At 32.0% G+C, this 17,107-nt stretch overlaps 1 protein-coding gene across 4 annotated transcripts in view; it reads right to left on the minus strand.

The window, feature by feature from the left end:
* Positions 1-258: 258 nt before the first annotated feature.
* LOC139484779 (uncharacterized) overlaps positions 259-17,107 on the minus strand; it is a 46,883-nt gene continuing 30,034 nt past the window's right edge. For 2 of the 4 annotated variants that reach the window (XM_071268742.1, XM_071268737.1), the window contains 10 exons: positions 16,538-16,618; positions 14,469-14,540; positions 12,478-12,552; positions 10,482-10,556; positions 9,818-9,892; positions 9,669-9,731; positions 6,732-7,045; positions 6,024-6,242; positions 2,225-2,366; positions 259-987 (listed from right to left, as the gene is read on the minus strand). In XM_071268742.1, the coding sequence (XP_071124843.1) occupies positions 344-987; positions 2,225-2,366; positions 6,024-6,242; positions 6,732-7,045; positions 9,669-9,731; positions 9,818-9,892; positions 10,482-10,556; positions 12,478-12,552; positions 14,469-14,540; positions 16,538-16,618 (1,760 nt within the window). In that variant the 3' untranslated portion in view covers positions 259-343. The remainder of the gene's footprint in view (positions 988-2,224; positions 2,367-6,023; positions 6,243-6,731; positions 7,046-9,668; positions 9,732-9,817; positions 9,893-10,481; positions 10,557-12,477; positions 12,553-14,468; positions 14,541-16,537; positions 16,619-17,107) is intronic. The other 2 variants (XM_071268738.1, XM_071268739.1) reach the window with 2 other exon arrangements.

The following is a 17,107-nucleotide window of genomic DNA, read 5'->3' on the forward strand; positions in this document are numbered from 1 at the left end:
AATAAAATGACAATCGGCAGCCAACGTAAAAAACTGATTTAAGGCTTCCTAACTTTGGACTGATACATAAATAATGCCGGATGAAAGATATATTAGTGTTCGCCCCAATCATCGTCTAACCCAAGAGTGCTGTGATAGCACATCGTTAAAACAAGTATTGATTTGAAGCACAAAACACAAACATGACCGATCCAAGAATATTAGCAATTTCTGAAATTTGTTCAAAAGCTAATAACAACTAATAAATAAGTCGTGTTCTCCAGACATATCATTGTTACTTTATTCAACACATCAATAAATAACTATATCAATTCATTTTCTTTATGACCACATTTAATTAATATCATATATTTGTCTTCTCATATCCATATACGAGTGCACCTTTAACAGATGAGAAGACTTTGTCATTTGCAAAAATGACAGATTTATCTTTGAAAGCATCCTGAATTTCATTCTGAACTATTGACAGTGATGAGAATCCTCCAACAATGAAAAACTGCTGAATGTTTTGCGCCTTTTGTGTTTTTAGGATATTTTCGATTTCATTTATAGCAGTTCCTATTATTTTCTTAAGCGAATTATCTACGAGTCCTTTCCGTACAATCAACTTGTTCCTAAACAAAGTAAAATCAATATCAACTTGTTCCGAGTCACTTCCAGATACAGTCTTTCCGTAACCATCGACAGCCTCCTTAAATGACATTTCACGAAAACGAGTACACAGGTTGTCAAAAGTTTGTATCGGAACATTTAATGAATTGTCTGATGTCAAGCATAATTGTATACATGCTTCTTTCAGTTGTAAATAGCTCGATGTTTCTTCTTTCTTCAGACAATCCATAGCATTTTCCCCTATTATAGATGACAGACGATCAAGAATAACGTTACAAACTATATCGACACCACATAATTTATGGGATGGTCTAATTGGAACACCTACGTCACAATCGGCGGGTGTATGATACCCAGTTATGTCACATGTTCCGCCTGAAAAATATAACTTACATCAATTGACATAAGTCTTCAGTTATCAGGTAATAATTGAATTTTATCATAAGGAGTGCATGATGTTATTTCAACAGGTTAAGTACATTAAACCTGCTTGTAGTATATGTAAGCGTTTTTTCGAAGAATTATGTTTTACTTGCTTTTGTGTGTTTAGTATTGTACTACAACCCTAAGGGCTGAGTAGGGAATATAAATATAGTCGTCTCCTCGTCAGACCGGTAGATAGTTTAAAGATATTTACAACCACTGGGTCGATGCCACTGCTGGTGGAGATTTATTTCCCCGAGGGTATCACCAGCCTTTTTGTGCTGACATGAATTATCATTGATATGGTTATATTTATAAATTAACTGTTTACAAAATTTAGAATTTTTGAAATACTAAGGCTTTTCTACCTCAGGCATAGAATACCTTAGCTGGATTTGGCAAAACTTTTAGGAAATTTGGTCCTCAATGCTCTTCAACTTCGTACTTTATTTGGCCATTTTAACTTTTTTGGATTCGAACGTCACTGATGAATCTTTTGTAGACGAAACGCGCGTCTGGCGTATATACAAAATTTAGTCCTGGTATCTATGATCAGTTTATTCATGAGTTTTATGCAAGGCTAAAGTTTTTTCCCTTTCAAATATACCCTCATTTTCAATTCGGATTCAAACTTTGCAGCCCTTCATCCTTGTCGAAGATTGAAATAATTCGTCCTGAACATTCATCAAATCTTTCTAGTGGACGTTAGAGCAAACAACAATAAATCCTACGTGTTATTCCGCTGATTACTAGTGGAATGATAAAAGGTTTAGTTGGGTGGATTTAACATACATCGATAACATTCAAAAATAAGAAAGCAATGAATGAGGTTGTTTAATTTAACATATGCCTTTTTATGCTTCTTTATTAAATATTTGTTTGTTATTATTATGATTAAGATAGTTGTTGTACTTGTACACCCCGTCATTATGTTATTGTCTATATCGTAGGTGGGGCATTTAAACACAGAAGCATAAACGCATTCATACCAACTAGACAAAACTATAACGCCGATTAATCGTTCTCACAGAAATCGAAAATTTGATACTCATCAAAGGTTTAATTAAAAATAGCCTTGTTACAATTCAACATTGTTATGTTTTCATACATCATCACATCATCACTTGTAATTGTTATGCATCGACCAAAGAAAATTGAGGATGAAATAGCAAAGAAAAGTCAACATTACCACTAAGGTCTATGAGAAGATAGTTCTTGTCGTCTACATTTTGCGGCAGGGTTTCTCTACAAAAGGATTGGACTTTTTGAAAATACGCAAGTATAGCATTTGAGTCATCTACTACTATCAACTGTTCTTTGGTAATTCCGCTCTGAAAAATACATTATTATTTTTATATGCAGACATTTCGCGAATAAGATGAAGAGAAAGTAAGGGTAAAGAGCGTCACTTTTTCCAGAAATTCTTTAGTGTGGTATTAAAGGTATGAGGATGAATCAAAACCAGCCAGTGGTGTAAATGATACCCATAGTAGATACCAGGAAAACATTTTCAATATTATTTGGATGGAAACAGCATTTCTTTTGTGTCGTTTGATTACATAGCAGATGCTGTGCTTAAATCAAGAAGTACTGAGATATCACAAAACACCAACAGTTATGGTAAACAATTAATAGAGTTGTGCATTTCTGCTCAATTAAGAATTTTAAATGGAAGAACTTTAAGAGATTCCAAGGGAAAAGTTACATTTTTTAATCATAATGGAACTTCTATTGATGACTACTGTATTTGCAGCTCTGGGTTCTTGCCAAGTATCATAAATTTTTCAATAAATAAATTTGACCCAACAGTATCAGATCATTGTCCAATAACAGTAAATATCATGTCTCAAATAAAAAGACAACCCCCAGAAAACTTAAAAACTCCTTTAAAATGCATAAAATGGAGTAATTAATATGAAAATACATTTAAATTAAACTTATTAAAAACTGACTTCCAACCAATTATTTCTGAAATAGAAAGCTTAGCAGAAATTCCTGTTCAAAATAACTTGTCCAGTGTAGAAGAAAAAATTAATGAAAATGTTTCTAACATATCATCTTTATTGTATAATGCTGCTTTTATTGGCCCAAAACGATCAACGTTCAGGAATAACAAAAGTAAATTCCGAAAAGTTAAAAAACCCTACTATAATAATGAATGTGAAGCACAATTTAGGGCTTTAAAACACCATACTAGGAAATTGTGTAAAGAACCATGGAATAAACAACTAAGATTAGAAGTTATGTCCAAAAAAAAGGTACTTAATAAATTAATAAGGAAAAACTATAGACAATTTAGAAATAAAATGCTGACAAAAATTTTGGAATCAAATAATTCTTCAGATGAGTTTTGGAAAACTGTTAAAACTTTAAAGAAAAAAGAATTGAATGATCCTAGTTCAAACATTCAAGCTAAAGAATGGTTTGAATACTTCAAAAATCTAATAAATACTACCCATGACAAAAATTCTGATTTCAAATCATGCACTGATGATAAATTTTTGAATAATTGCAACAAAAATTTAAATGTTAAGATAACTGCAGAGGAAGTGCTTCTTGCTCTGAAAGCCTTGCAAAATAAGAAATCATGTGGTTCTGATGGATGGATTAACAAATGAAATGTTGAAAATATCTTGTACTATGAATGTCAACATGTATGTAAAATTATTTAACTTAATTCTTTTTACTGGCATATATCCTTCTAAATGGAGAGAAAATTACATTAAACCAGTATTCAAAGGAGGGTGTTTTAATAACCCCTCAAACTACAGAGGTATAGCACTTTCTAGCTGCTTAGGAAAATTTTTCTGAAGAGTTTTGTATAACCGTTTAGAAAAGTATTCCGAAAATAATAGTATTATCTGTCGTGAACAAATTGGATTCAAAAAAGGATGCAGACCTAGTGATCACATTCTTACTTTAAAAACTATTATTGATAAGGCTTTTAAATCAAACAAAAGAATATATGCATGTTTTATTGATTTTAAAAAAAGCTTTTGACACTATAAATAGAGAGGCTCTGTTGCACAAACTTGCTGAATATAACATAAATGGACCATTCTTTAATATTTTAAAAGATATGTACAAAGAAGTTTTATTTGCAGTTAAAGTCACTGAAGGCATTACTAATATGTTCCCTTCCACAGTTGGAGTAAAACAAGGCTGTTTTCTAAGTCCTACCTTATTTTCTTTTTATATAAATGATTTAACCTCAATGTTTGATAACACATGTGATCCTGTAACATTACATGACATAAAATTGTCTAGTCTTGTATATGCTGATGACTTAGTATTAATATCAGAATCCTCAGAAGGTTTACAAAATTGTCTAAATAAGTTAAATACTTATTGTGAAAAATGGAACTTGACTGTCAATCTTGACAAGATAAAAACAATGATATTTAATAAAAGTGGTAAAAAACTTACTAAAGACAAGTTTGTATTGAATAATGAAGTAATTGAATGTTGCACAGAATAAAAATATTTAGGTATACTATTCAAGCCATCAGGAATTTTCACTAATGCAGTAAAAAAGCTTCTAAGGCATTGTTTTGTATTAAAAAAAATACTCTACTCAGATAAGATGGATGTTTTTTCCCATATGAAACTATTTAATTCTTGTGTTAGCCCAATATTACTGTATTGTAGTGAGATATGGTCGCTAAATATTGTGAAGAACAACAAAACTCTTGAATCTCAATATTTATCTATAGAATCAGTAAAACTCCAGATCAAATTTGCGAAAGGTCTTCTAAATGTTAATTCAAAGGCAGTAAATACAGCTGTATTAGCTGAATTGGGAATCTACCCTATTGGTATACAGGCCCTTAAGTCTTCTGTAGGATTTTGGTTACATATTTTAAAGTCAAATGAAAATGAGTCATTATTATATAATGTTTATAAAGCTAACACGCAGTTAAATGATGGATTTGCTTCAAAAGTTAAAATGCTACTTTCAAAATTGAATTTCACTCATGTTTGGGAAAATCAATGTACCTTCTCTAAAAAAAGATTACTTTTAGCCATCGTGAAGAAGCTCAATGAAAATTACATTATATTTTGGAGAAATTGTCTCTTTAATGATGATAATTCAATAAATGGAAATAAACTAAGAACCTACAGAAAATTTAAAGTAAAGTATGAACTAGAAAAGTACCTTTTATTGAATTTAGATAAAAATGTTACAAAAAGTTATGCTAAAATAAGAATGAGCAATAGTATGCTGGCTGTTGAACGTGGTAGATACAACAAAACAGCTTTAGAAAAGAGAATATGTCCTTTATGCCATAAAGAGGTGGAAGATGAATTTCATTTTATCATAACATGTTCAGAAATTAATAAAACTAGGATCAAAATGTTTGATGAAATATCTAGTATTGTCCCCTGTTTTAATTCAATGAGTGAAGAAAACAAATTTGATTTTATATTTTCCTACGAAGAATGTGATATTTTACTTATCATTGTTAACTACATTAGTGAAATGTATAATGAAAGAAACAATTATATGTCAATATATGAACTGTGTAATTGATGGCTCAACTTATAATGTTATATATATTATAACATATTTTTTGTAACATAAGCATAATATTTTAATTGATAATTTTAAAGAGGAGGCATGCTGTCAAAAATAGTATTATAATTAATACTAATAATCTATGTTTTTGTTTTTCTTTCAATGCTACATGTTTGTAGTGTTTAATGACTATCGTTTTGTATTTAATATGCCACTGTCTGTTTGTTTGTTTTTGTTGTATATCTTAGTAACAATCCTATTGTTTGGATTTTATACTAATAAAATTCTTATTCTTATTCTTATTATTTGAACAAGCTTGAGAGATATTGACTTGAATAATATGCACAAATAGTTTTTTTCTATGGTCGGGTTGTTGTCTCTTAGGCACATTCCCCATTTCCATTCTCACTTTTACTCTTGTTCTTATAAATACAAATGAAAATATTTTTAGGTAACCTTAACTGTAACTTACCAATTCACAGCAAAGTCGTATAATGTCTTTAGCGTTTTCTTTCCATATATCTGGTGCAGTCATCACCCAAACAATTTCGTCATTGTGAATGGTATTGTTTTTCTGCTTTATGTGCATAAGTGCTCTTTGTTTAAGATCATTTATCACAGCCGTATACACTTTTGTCGCCAACATTGTTCTTTCATATACATCTTTTATCTCCAATTTAGCAGTTACTTCCTGACATTAAAACAATATATAGATAACAGAATAATGCAAAAAAGTATATGAATCAAACTGTTAGAGGATAATGTCATCATTCTTACACATATATGTGTGTGGCTCAGTCATTGGTTGACTATATTTTGTTTGGTTTACTGTTAGTCTTCTGATATTGTTTTAGGTTCTTTTGCGATGGTGTTATCGGTTTTTCTGCTTCTCATGTTTTTGAATACACCTTTTGTATCTTCTGCCATAATTGTACAGATAATGATGATGATACAAATATATTTATACATATCTGCTGTGAATATTTAAAGGCACAAATAATTGTTTTATTTGTTTCTGCCAGGGCTACGTTTACTCTTATGTTTTACAATTGTTTTTTTAGCAAACAATAATCAATAAGTAAAATATATTCGATTGAGTTCACGTATATTAGATTGAGTTTACGTCTTTTACAATGTCATGTTTTATATTATTAAAAAAAATATCACTCCGAGTACTGACCATTCGTTTGTATAATTCTAATTTGAATTTCTCAAACATAATATAAGATTTCTGTTCGTCTCTTTGAACGGCAGATTTGTATTCTTTAATTGCTTTATCTCCACATGCAACAAAATTGTCTAAAGTAACATTGAATAAAACAGCTGTAGGCACCGAATCTTTAAATACAGATTCAATTTTCTCTTCAATGAATGGCGTTTCTGGTATTAAAACAGCATAACGGGAATGCGTTGTACCAATATCTAGTGCAATGACAGCTCGTACACTGGGTTTATTCAAACATTTCATTGGAGCCGCTTTCGATTGGTTAGATTCTAGAAATAAAACATAGCATGTACTCAATGTTGCTTATATATTTCTTAATCATAGACTTAAATACACGCAAGCCCAAGCCTGTGTTATTCCTCTATGTAGTATTTTATAACTAAGTGAATACTTTTCGGTTCATTTAAAGAGGGCAATAAAATTAAGAATGGAAATGGGGGGTGTGCCAAAGAGACAACAACCCGGCCATAGAAAAAAAACAACAGCAGAAGGTCACCAACAGGTCTTCAATGTAGCGAGAAATTCCCGCACCCGGAGGCGTCCTTCAGCTGGCCCCTAAACAAATATATACTAGTTCAGTGATAATGAACGCCATACTAATTTCCAACTTGTACACAAGAAACTAAAATTAAAATAATACAATACTAACAAAGGCCCGAGGCTCCTGACTTGGGACAGGCGCAAAAATGCGGCGTTCATAATCTCTCGTTTAAAAATAAAGATTATTGTTTTTTTGAAAACATAATGAATTTCCTAGAGTTCTTGTAATCACTGTATCATAAATGTCTCTGTTTGTGACATACTCCATACACAGGTTTAGTAAATTGAGATAGATCTTATTGGCAGCTAGTCCATTCTAATGTTTGTTTGTTGTTGAGAGCATTAAAGTTGTACGACCTTAGTATTTTCAAGTAAACGTATATACTACAATCAAAAGTTGACATGAGAAGTATGATGACAAACCACCATTACTTTAGGCCTATCTATAGATCTCATGTGACTGGGCTAGTATTGTTTTAATTGAAGAGAACGATTCGCCAGAAACAAATATTATATGTTTTGTAGAAAGAGGACTGTAAGTGTTTTTACAATCAGTAAATTCCATTTTTCAGGACAGTCATAATAAATAGTAGATATAACAAGAGGCACACGAGAACCAATCGCATTTATGATGCCCTTAGATTTTTTTTGGATGAGAAATGAATAATGTGAATATTCTGTTATTTCGGTGGGAGGAAGGGATAGGTGTTCGTGTTGCTCATTGTTTTATTTCAATGTTATGTTTGTTTATTTGTCTTTTTCTTCTGTTACCAAAGCATGGTCAATTTATTTTCGACTCTGTTTGTCCCTTTGGTATCTTTCGCCTCTCATATTTATTCTGTGAATATTCTGACATTTAAATTGGAATCAAACCATAACTAAAAGCGTTTTGTTTTCCCATTGGTGAATATTATATTAAGAAAAGATAACTAATGCATCGCTTCTATTCTTCCGCGAGAGTCAGAAATAATGATGTGCGTTAATAGCTTTATTCTTTCATTGACTAATTGTATATTCTAACAAATTTGTCAACTTTTAAAATAACCTTTAGAGATTGAGGTCAACCCTTTCCACTAGAATAAGAAAATGTAATGATGACTTGCCATGTGTTTTTTTTTTTAAATATGAAAAACCCATTAAAAACGATCAGAACTAACAGTGATATATGTTTCCAATTTTGTCATCTGACAAAATGAGGCCACATTTAAGAGTTATCGCAATAAAAGTGCACACAATCCCTATAGTCAAATAGCTTATATATGAGCAGACGTTAAAGAGGACAATGCATTAAAATATTATTAGTATTTGCTTAACACTCTATTGCAGGTAACCAATGCAAATCCTGGAACGAGAATAAAACGCTAACAAAAATATAACCAATTGGTGCATTTTCAGACTTGACACCAAAAGTGTTATGCTGTCATTGTCAATGTTTGTCTGTTGATCATTTTAAAGTTTCCAAATAGTTCTATGCTTTCGGACTATTTTTTCCGTTTCATACAGGAAATCTCATTTTTTCTACTTTATAGCAATGTAAGTAAGCAAGAAAAAAAGACGAAAGCAAAGGAAGTCAAAACAAACCAGTCGTTCCCATATTTATGAGGCATTCAAGAAGATACGGTGATATCATTGTTTGCTTGACATGCTAGTGCAGGTAGACATATGAAAGCTGTTTTTAAAAATGCAGTGTTAATGGTAACTGCTACTAAAAGGGGTGATCCTCTACTTCGATATTGTATATTCTACATAAGGCAACGGATAGATAATTAAAATTCGAGAACAAATTTCATTAGAACTGTACAGGAAAAAAAACCACAGGATTGGTTAATTTGACTGTTATGGAATAACCGTTTGACAAATGATATCGGATATGTTCCTTACCTCGCAAATACAATCCCCTTCCCATACATAAATGTGATCTTCAGAATTAGACTATTTACCGGATTTGTTATCACATAAGCAACACGACGGGTGCCACATGTGGATCAGGATCTGCGTACCTTTCCGGAGCACCTTAGATCACCCCTAGTTTTTGGTGGGGTTCGTGTTGTTTATTCTTTAGTTTTCTATGTTGTGTCATGTGTACTATTTGTTTGTCTGTTTGCTTTTTCATTTTTAGCCATGGCGTTGTCATTTTGTTTTAGATGTATGAGTTTGACTGTCCCTTTGGTATCTTTCGTTAGGGAGAAAGTATAATGTTGTTTCAAACAGTGTTTGTTGACTATACAATTGTATTATACGTCTAACATATGAACTTTACCTTTTGTCAAATATGAATGACAGTGACACAAGTAATTGGACTTATTAATTCATTTGCAAAATAATCTATAATATTCAACACAATAAACCTACCTGTGAGATAGTCAGTTCTTAATTGGTGTGGTTGATCTACACTATCCATGCTTGCTGTCTTTTCTGAAATTAAAGGAAATAATTTAATTAAATAAAAGCTTCTGATAGTGGGACATTCTGAATTGTAATATAAAAATATGTAGATTTACCTCTTTTGTCATCTGTAGTTGGTTCATGCTGTTTGTTTAAAATTTCTGTATAGCTGGGGTTCTGCGATATAGCTTCTGGAACCAAGGAAATAGTTTTTAATTTGATACAAATACATGACAATCATTTGATAGTAATTTAAAAAAGATTTTCAATTCAAAAAGTATTATGTAGTATTATATCTGTGAAGATGGAACTTTCTTATTCTAGTAATCTTTGATATAATTTCTTATTTGAATGCATGGAGTGAACTATAATTTGGTATGTATCAGATGCAGTAGCAGTTTATGTATGTTAAAAGTTCTTATATCCATAAATCACATAGAAGGTCATTATAAAAAACAATATAAAGGAAATTGAATCAATTCAAAACGTTTATAGACTAGTTGCGGCGACAAGAATTAGTGTTTCCTGAATTACACAATTCGACTAAAATCAACACTCAATCTAAATGTTATAATAGGAAATAGAAGACAATCGGGATGAATTTAAAAAGGAGCGAGAACAAGTGATTCGAAAGGGTAAAACATAACTCATCTAAGTTATCAGGCTTTTAAAAAAACGTTTCAACCATCAAACCAAGAACAAAGTTGAGTAAAGTGTCTCCTTCGTATGCAATTTGAGGTTCCGAACCCCTTCCCCGATATATCAATGTAATTAATCTACCTGATTTTTCATCTGTAGTTGTTTCGTGCGATTCGACTAAAGTTTCTGTACAGCTGCTATTGTGCGATGTTGCTTCTGGAACCAAGGAAATAATTTTATTTTGATGCAAATACATCAAAGTCATTCGATGTGTATTTCAATTTAACAGATGTTTTATTTAATAATTATTATATTGTTTTCAAACTGTGAAGATGGCATTTTCTTATCATAGTAATATATGATGTAATTTTCTTATTCTACATATATTTGATGTATTATCTTATTGTAATGTATTGACTGAACTATAAAAGCAGGTTAATATAAATTTGTTTAAATCAGATGCATTAGTATCAATGTTAAAATTTCATAAAAACATAACGGATATAGAGATCAATATACAACATACAATAGAGGAACTCCAAACAATTATAAATCGGTTGCGTCGACAAGAATTAGTGTTTCCTGAAATACACAACTTGTTTAGTATCAACACTCAATTAAAATGTTATAATATGGAATAGTAGACAATCGGGAAAATAAGCAACAGCTATTATAAGTTATCTAGGTTCATATCCGTAGATATGGATATTTTAACACCCTGAAGTACCCCAGTGCACCGTGAGGCGTAGCCGAAGGATGTACAGGGTACTGAAGGGTGTTGAAATATCCATATCTACGGATATGAACGTAGATAACGAATTTATCCCCGGTCTTAGTCCGAATCGGGCGAGTTTTATGAAAATTCAGGTACAAAGTGTAACGTGAAAACAACGTTTTTTTCATTATCTAAAAAAGTTTTATTGAAATTTGGAAATTTTACATATTTTTACGGGGTGTAGGGTACTACCTTTGGTAGAACCCTACAGGTAGTCAAATATAAGACGTTTTTAATACGGAGACAGAGAAACTGGATTGAGTCAAATTTGGCTCTCAATGTTGTGAGAGTTACGCTAGAGATGGTGTGACGTCAACGTGGGTCATTTGCATAGCTAGGTCAGTAGTCACATTCCTTGAAAATGTGGCATTCAAGTGATGCATTTAATGGAATGAGTGTAAATGATCGGTATAATAGGACAAAATCGTTAATGAATTAAATATTTAATTACAAACATCATGGATAATCTACAAAATTCAATATTTCACAAGGAGCAGTCATGGAACTAAGGAAAACTTGCGTGAAGGTCCCCGGAATAATGGTTAGCAACGTCCGGGGATATGGGTTAGCAACATCCAGGGGCTATGGGTTTTGTAACGACGTGTGTTAACCAATCAAAATCCTAGATATATACTAAGCCGGGGATAATAACCTATAATATATCGATGATGACGATACAAATCAAGGTAATAATAAAATCCGAGGGAATCCCATGGATTCAAAAAATAGCGAAAACAAGTGCTTCGAAACAAAACTCTATTTAAAATATTAGGCTTATAATGTTGTAAGCAAGGCTTACATTTCGTCTACAGACGAATTACCAGTGACGTTGGAAAGAAAAAAAAACAACGTTTGTTTATGTTAAAATCAAGTACGAAGTTGATGAGCATAGTGTCTTCTTCTATGCAATTATTTGTTCAAAACATCTTCCCCGATATATCAATGTACTTTAATAATAAACTCATCATAGACACCAGGATCTAAATTTTTAAATTTGCACCAGACGCGTTTTGTATACAAAAGAATCATCAGTGATGCTCGAATAACAAAATTTGTGAAAAGCCAAATAATGTGTGAAGAAATTGTCAAATATAGCTAAGGTAATCTATTCCTGATGTAGAAAAGCTTTGTTTTTCGTTCATTTTCTGGCCGTAAGATTTCGCGTTTGTAAAGTTTTTTATTATCATTTAGGGGCCTTTAATAGCTGACTATGCGGTATGGGCTTTGCTCATTGATGAAGGCCGTACGGTAACCTCCAGTTGTTAATTTCTGTGTCATTTGGTTTCTTGTGAAAGTTTTCTCATTGGCAATCATACCACATTTTATTTTTTATGTTTAGTATTGCAAACAATGAAAGTTTACCAGACTTTTCATCTGTCGTTGGTTGGTGTGGTTCGTATAAATTTTGTGTACAATTGGTGTTCTGCTCCGTTGCTCCTATATTCAAAGAAATCATTTTTAATCTATGTAAATTCATGACAGCCATTTAATAAAAAAAAAATTAATAGAACATATGTGTAATTCAATACTTATTATATACTATTTCCGCATGAAGAAGGGGTTTTCTTTATTTTTGTAGTTCTTGCTGTGACTTCCTTTGTAATGCGTTAACCAAAGTCATTATGTTATTCCTTGATAGAGGGTTGCTGGTCGCGAGCTATTCAACCAAGAGTTCCAAATGATGAAGTTAAAATAATTTCTTCATACTTTTTATAAGTGCCATCAATAGTTGGTTGACTGTTATGGAATATCCGTTTCACAGATGATAGCCTTTTTGCGAATGTGAACTATCAAACTAGTCTTGTTACCAGATTTGTACTAACATGAACAACACGATTGGTTCCACATGTAAAGCAGGATTTGCATACCCTCCCGGAGCACCTGATATCACCCTGCATTTTTGGTCGTGTTTTGTGTACTATTGTTTGTCTGTTTGTATTTTTATTTTTTAGCTATTGGGTTGTCAGTTTATTTTCGATTTATCAGTTTTAATGTCCCTCTGGTATTTACGTCCCTCTTCTATGGGGGCTTGTTGACATTGTTTAAGGAAATTAAGACCATACCCAAACGACCAGAATAAACAATAATATGTGTTTATAATTCCACCTGCTGTAATAATGCTGTATTTGGATTTGATGATGGAATGACAAGTTTGACAAATGTACTATATATTGAGGTTTTCTTTCCTCCGCCTGTACTTTCAATGACGTCATAAATAAATCGCTATTGACAGACAACTTCATAAATCAGGCGATATAGAGTCAGTGACTGAACATCAGAAACGATTATATTGTCAAGCCAGTTTGACTATTCACAGCTGCAGTATATTCAAAAATCATACGGTCACGCAGAAACTCCATATAATACGGATTTACAATAAAGAATCTGAGGTAATCAAATACAACAAACTAACAGCTCTGGAAATGTGTTAATCCCTAAACCAGTACGTTTGGCAAAAACCCTGGTAAGCATAATATATATGCACACAAGTCCATCCCTTGACAAATTGATTCCTATTTTAAGATTTTGCCATTTAAGAAATCTTTGAAAGGTTAAAACCTTCAAACATTCGAAATGGATCTTAAAATAAATAAGTATACAATAAATTAAGAACAAAAACGAGAGCTATCCATACATTTTAATATTCCATGAAGGCTAATCAAACTGTCAGGAGGACAATTAACTTTGTTTGATGGATACTCTAGGGCATGTAAAAAAATCAAACCCTCAAACGGATATTGCACTTACAAACTGATTGTTTAATTATGCACAAATTCAATGTTAAATGCTTCATATATATTAAAAGAACTCCGCGCTTTTAAAACTAATTTTCAGTTGATAACGCAAAACCAAAATCTTTTCTGCAGTACAGAAAACTGTCTGGCCAACAATAACTTATGTTATGTGATTGAAGGTACTTTCCTGATATGAAATTATTTTTAACTGACAATGATATATTGTATACTTATGTTTGGGTACAGTGTTCTTTAATAAGACAAATTGTATGCGATGTAAGATGGATTTTTGAAAGACCCGGGACTGTATACGCTATATGGGTTAAATTTGAGTTGTTAGTAATATAATCAGAATCAAGAATTTGAATTACATTACAACCATATCGGAAAGAAGTCGGAATCGATTGTTTATTAGAGAGTATTTATAACATGTGATATAATGTGATTTTGCAGGGTTATTGTTGACTATAAAACGGTCACGTATGTGACAAATAAAAATGTAACTTATTGTCAATGTTATGTGATAATAATACAAAGAATATGAATGGTAAAGTTGCAATAATACGAAAATAGGTTATAACCTCAAATAAGTATCAACAGAATAAATAGATCTTTTACCTTCTTGCCTGTTGGTGGTTGTTTGATTTCCCCTGTCAATATCTTGTGTACAATCAATTTTGGATGGTATTGCTGTAATTTATGAAATAGTCTTTTATTTTACGAAATTTCCTGACAGTAATAAAAGGAATCATTTAAATTTTTACCAAAAATTCTTACCGTTATTTCAATAAAACAGACAATCGAATTAATAGGTATCATCTATGTTTTTGTTTACAACTTTCGTTTATGTCATTTTCTGAACCCTCTGTAGCATTTGCTGAGACTTTATAAGTACTGACATGAATCTTATGTTCAGTGGTTATCGTTTGTTGATGTGGTTCATAAGTGTTTCCCGTTTTTTTAATATATATTAGACCGTTGGTTTTCCTGTTTGAATGGTTTTACACTAGTCATTGTTAGGGTTCTTTATAGCTTGCTGTTCGATGTGAGCCTAGCCTCCGTGTTAAAGACCGTACTTTGACCTATTATGGTTTACTGCTATTAATTATGACTTGGATTGGGAGTTGTCTTATTTGCACTCATACCACATCTTTTTATATATATGGACTGTACTAGGGTTCGAGGTAAACGTTTACTCGTCGTGGAAATAAGAGGCAATATTACTTTGCATATATTTAAATCTATTAAGCATATACAAAAGCTAGTGTAAAACTAGAGGCTCTAAAGAGCCTGTGTCGTTCACCTTGGTCTAAGTGAATATTAAACAAAGGAAGCAGATGGATTCATGACAAAATTGTGTTTTGGTGAAGGTGATGTGTTTGTACATCTTACTTTACTGAACATTCTTGCTGCTTACAATTATCTCTATCTATAATAAACTTGGCCAAGTAGTTTCAATGATAAATGTTAGTAAAAATTTACAAATTTTATGAAAATTGTTAAAAATTTGACTATAAAGGATAATTACTCCTTAGGGGGTGAATTGACCATTTTGGTCATGTAAACTTAATTTTAGGTCTTACTTTGCTGTACATTATTGCTGTTTACAGTTTATCTCTATCTATAAAAATATTCAAGATAATAACAAAAACAGCAAAATTTCCTTAAAATTACCAATTTAGGGGCAGCAACCCAACAACGGATTGTCCGATTTATCTGGAAATTTCAGGGCAGTTAGTTCTTGACCTGATAAACAATTTCATCCCGTAGCAGATTTGCTATAAATGCTTTGGTTTTTGAGTTATAAGCCAAAAACTGCATTTTACCCCTATGTTCTATTTTTAGCCATGGCGACCATCTTGGTTGGTTAGCCAGGTCACCAGACACAATTTATAAACTAGATATCCTAAAGATGATTGTGGCCATGTTTGGATTAATTTTGCCCAGTAGTTTCAGAGCAGAAGATTTTTGTAAAAGATTACTAAGATTTACGAAAAATGGTTTTAAAATTGACTATAAAGGGCAATAACTCCTAAAGAGGTCAATTGACCATTTCAATCATGTTGACTTGTTTGTAAATCTTACTTTGCTGAACATTATAGCAGTTTACAGTTTATCTCTATCCATAATAATATTCAAGATAATAAACAAAAAAAGGAAAATTTCCTTAAAATTATAAATTCAGGAGCAGCAACCCAACAACAGGTTCTCCGATTCATCTGAAAATTTAATGGCAGATAGATCTTGACCTAATAAACAATTTTACCCCGTAAGAGTTGCTCTAAATGGTTTGGTTTTCGAGTTATAGGCCAAAAACTGCATTTTACCCCTATGTTCTATTTTTAGCCATGGCGGCCATCTTGGTTAGTTGGCCGGGTCACTAGACACAATTTATAAACTAGATACCCTAATAATGATTGTGGCCAAGTTTGGTTTAATTTGGCCCAGAAGTTTCAGAGGAGAAGATTTTTGTAAAAGTTAACAGACGACGCCGGACGACGACGACGACGACGGACGCAAAGTGATGAGAAAAGCTCACTTGGCCCTTCGGGCCAGGTGATCTAACAATGCATGCATTTGTGTTAAATAATAAACCATCAATTTCATAATACAATACAAGCATGTTGAAGTTAAACTTAAATGGAGCATTCACTGCTAACATAAATGTAGCATACATATTTGCTTACCTGTTACTTTCTTCGCATCTTTTTGAACACTCATAAGAAGTTTTTCTAATGACCAATTTTCCTGAAGCTGTTCTTCACCGTCTGAAATTAAAAGAATTGCACAAAAGATTTAAACGAAAATTAAAAGTAAGGCCCCTCCTGTTCAAGACGACCATTTACTTGCTGCATGTAGCCTAAGATGGTAAACAGAGGTCATCACATTTTTGTGTGTATAAATGATAGTATAAATAGTTCACATTTTGATAAGAAAAACCTTTGTTTTATTTGAAGTTAAGCTAATAATCAATGTGTTTTAAATGATAAGATGTAAATGTAAATCATTTAGAATAACTTGTAATGGATTTTTTGCCTCCGAGGCGCTTCTTGATTCCGTCATCGGAAACGCTCATGGCTTTTATGGATTAACCTTCATTAGAAAAAATCGAAACTAACAAATGAAAACTAGGGATCTATAAATACTTAGAAACGTTATGATTTTTATAATCAAAGGCACATACAAAGACAGCTAAATTTATCTAAGTTATTTAATACCGTTAATACGGGTGACGTACACGGTGCAGCAAATGCTTA

Source organism: Mytilus edulis, chromosome 8 (assembly GCF_963676685.1).
Source record: "Mytilus edulis chromosome 8, xbMytEdul2.2, whole genome shotgun sequence".
In the NCBI taxonomy this organism is placed as follows: Eukaryota; Metazoa; Mollusca; class Bivalvia; order Mytilida; family Mytilidae; genus Mytilus; species Mytilus edulis.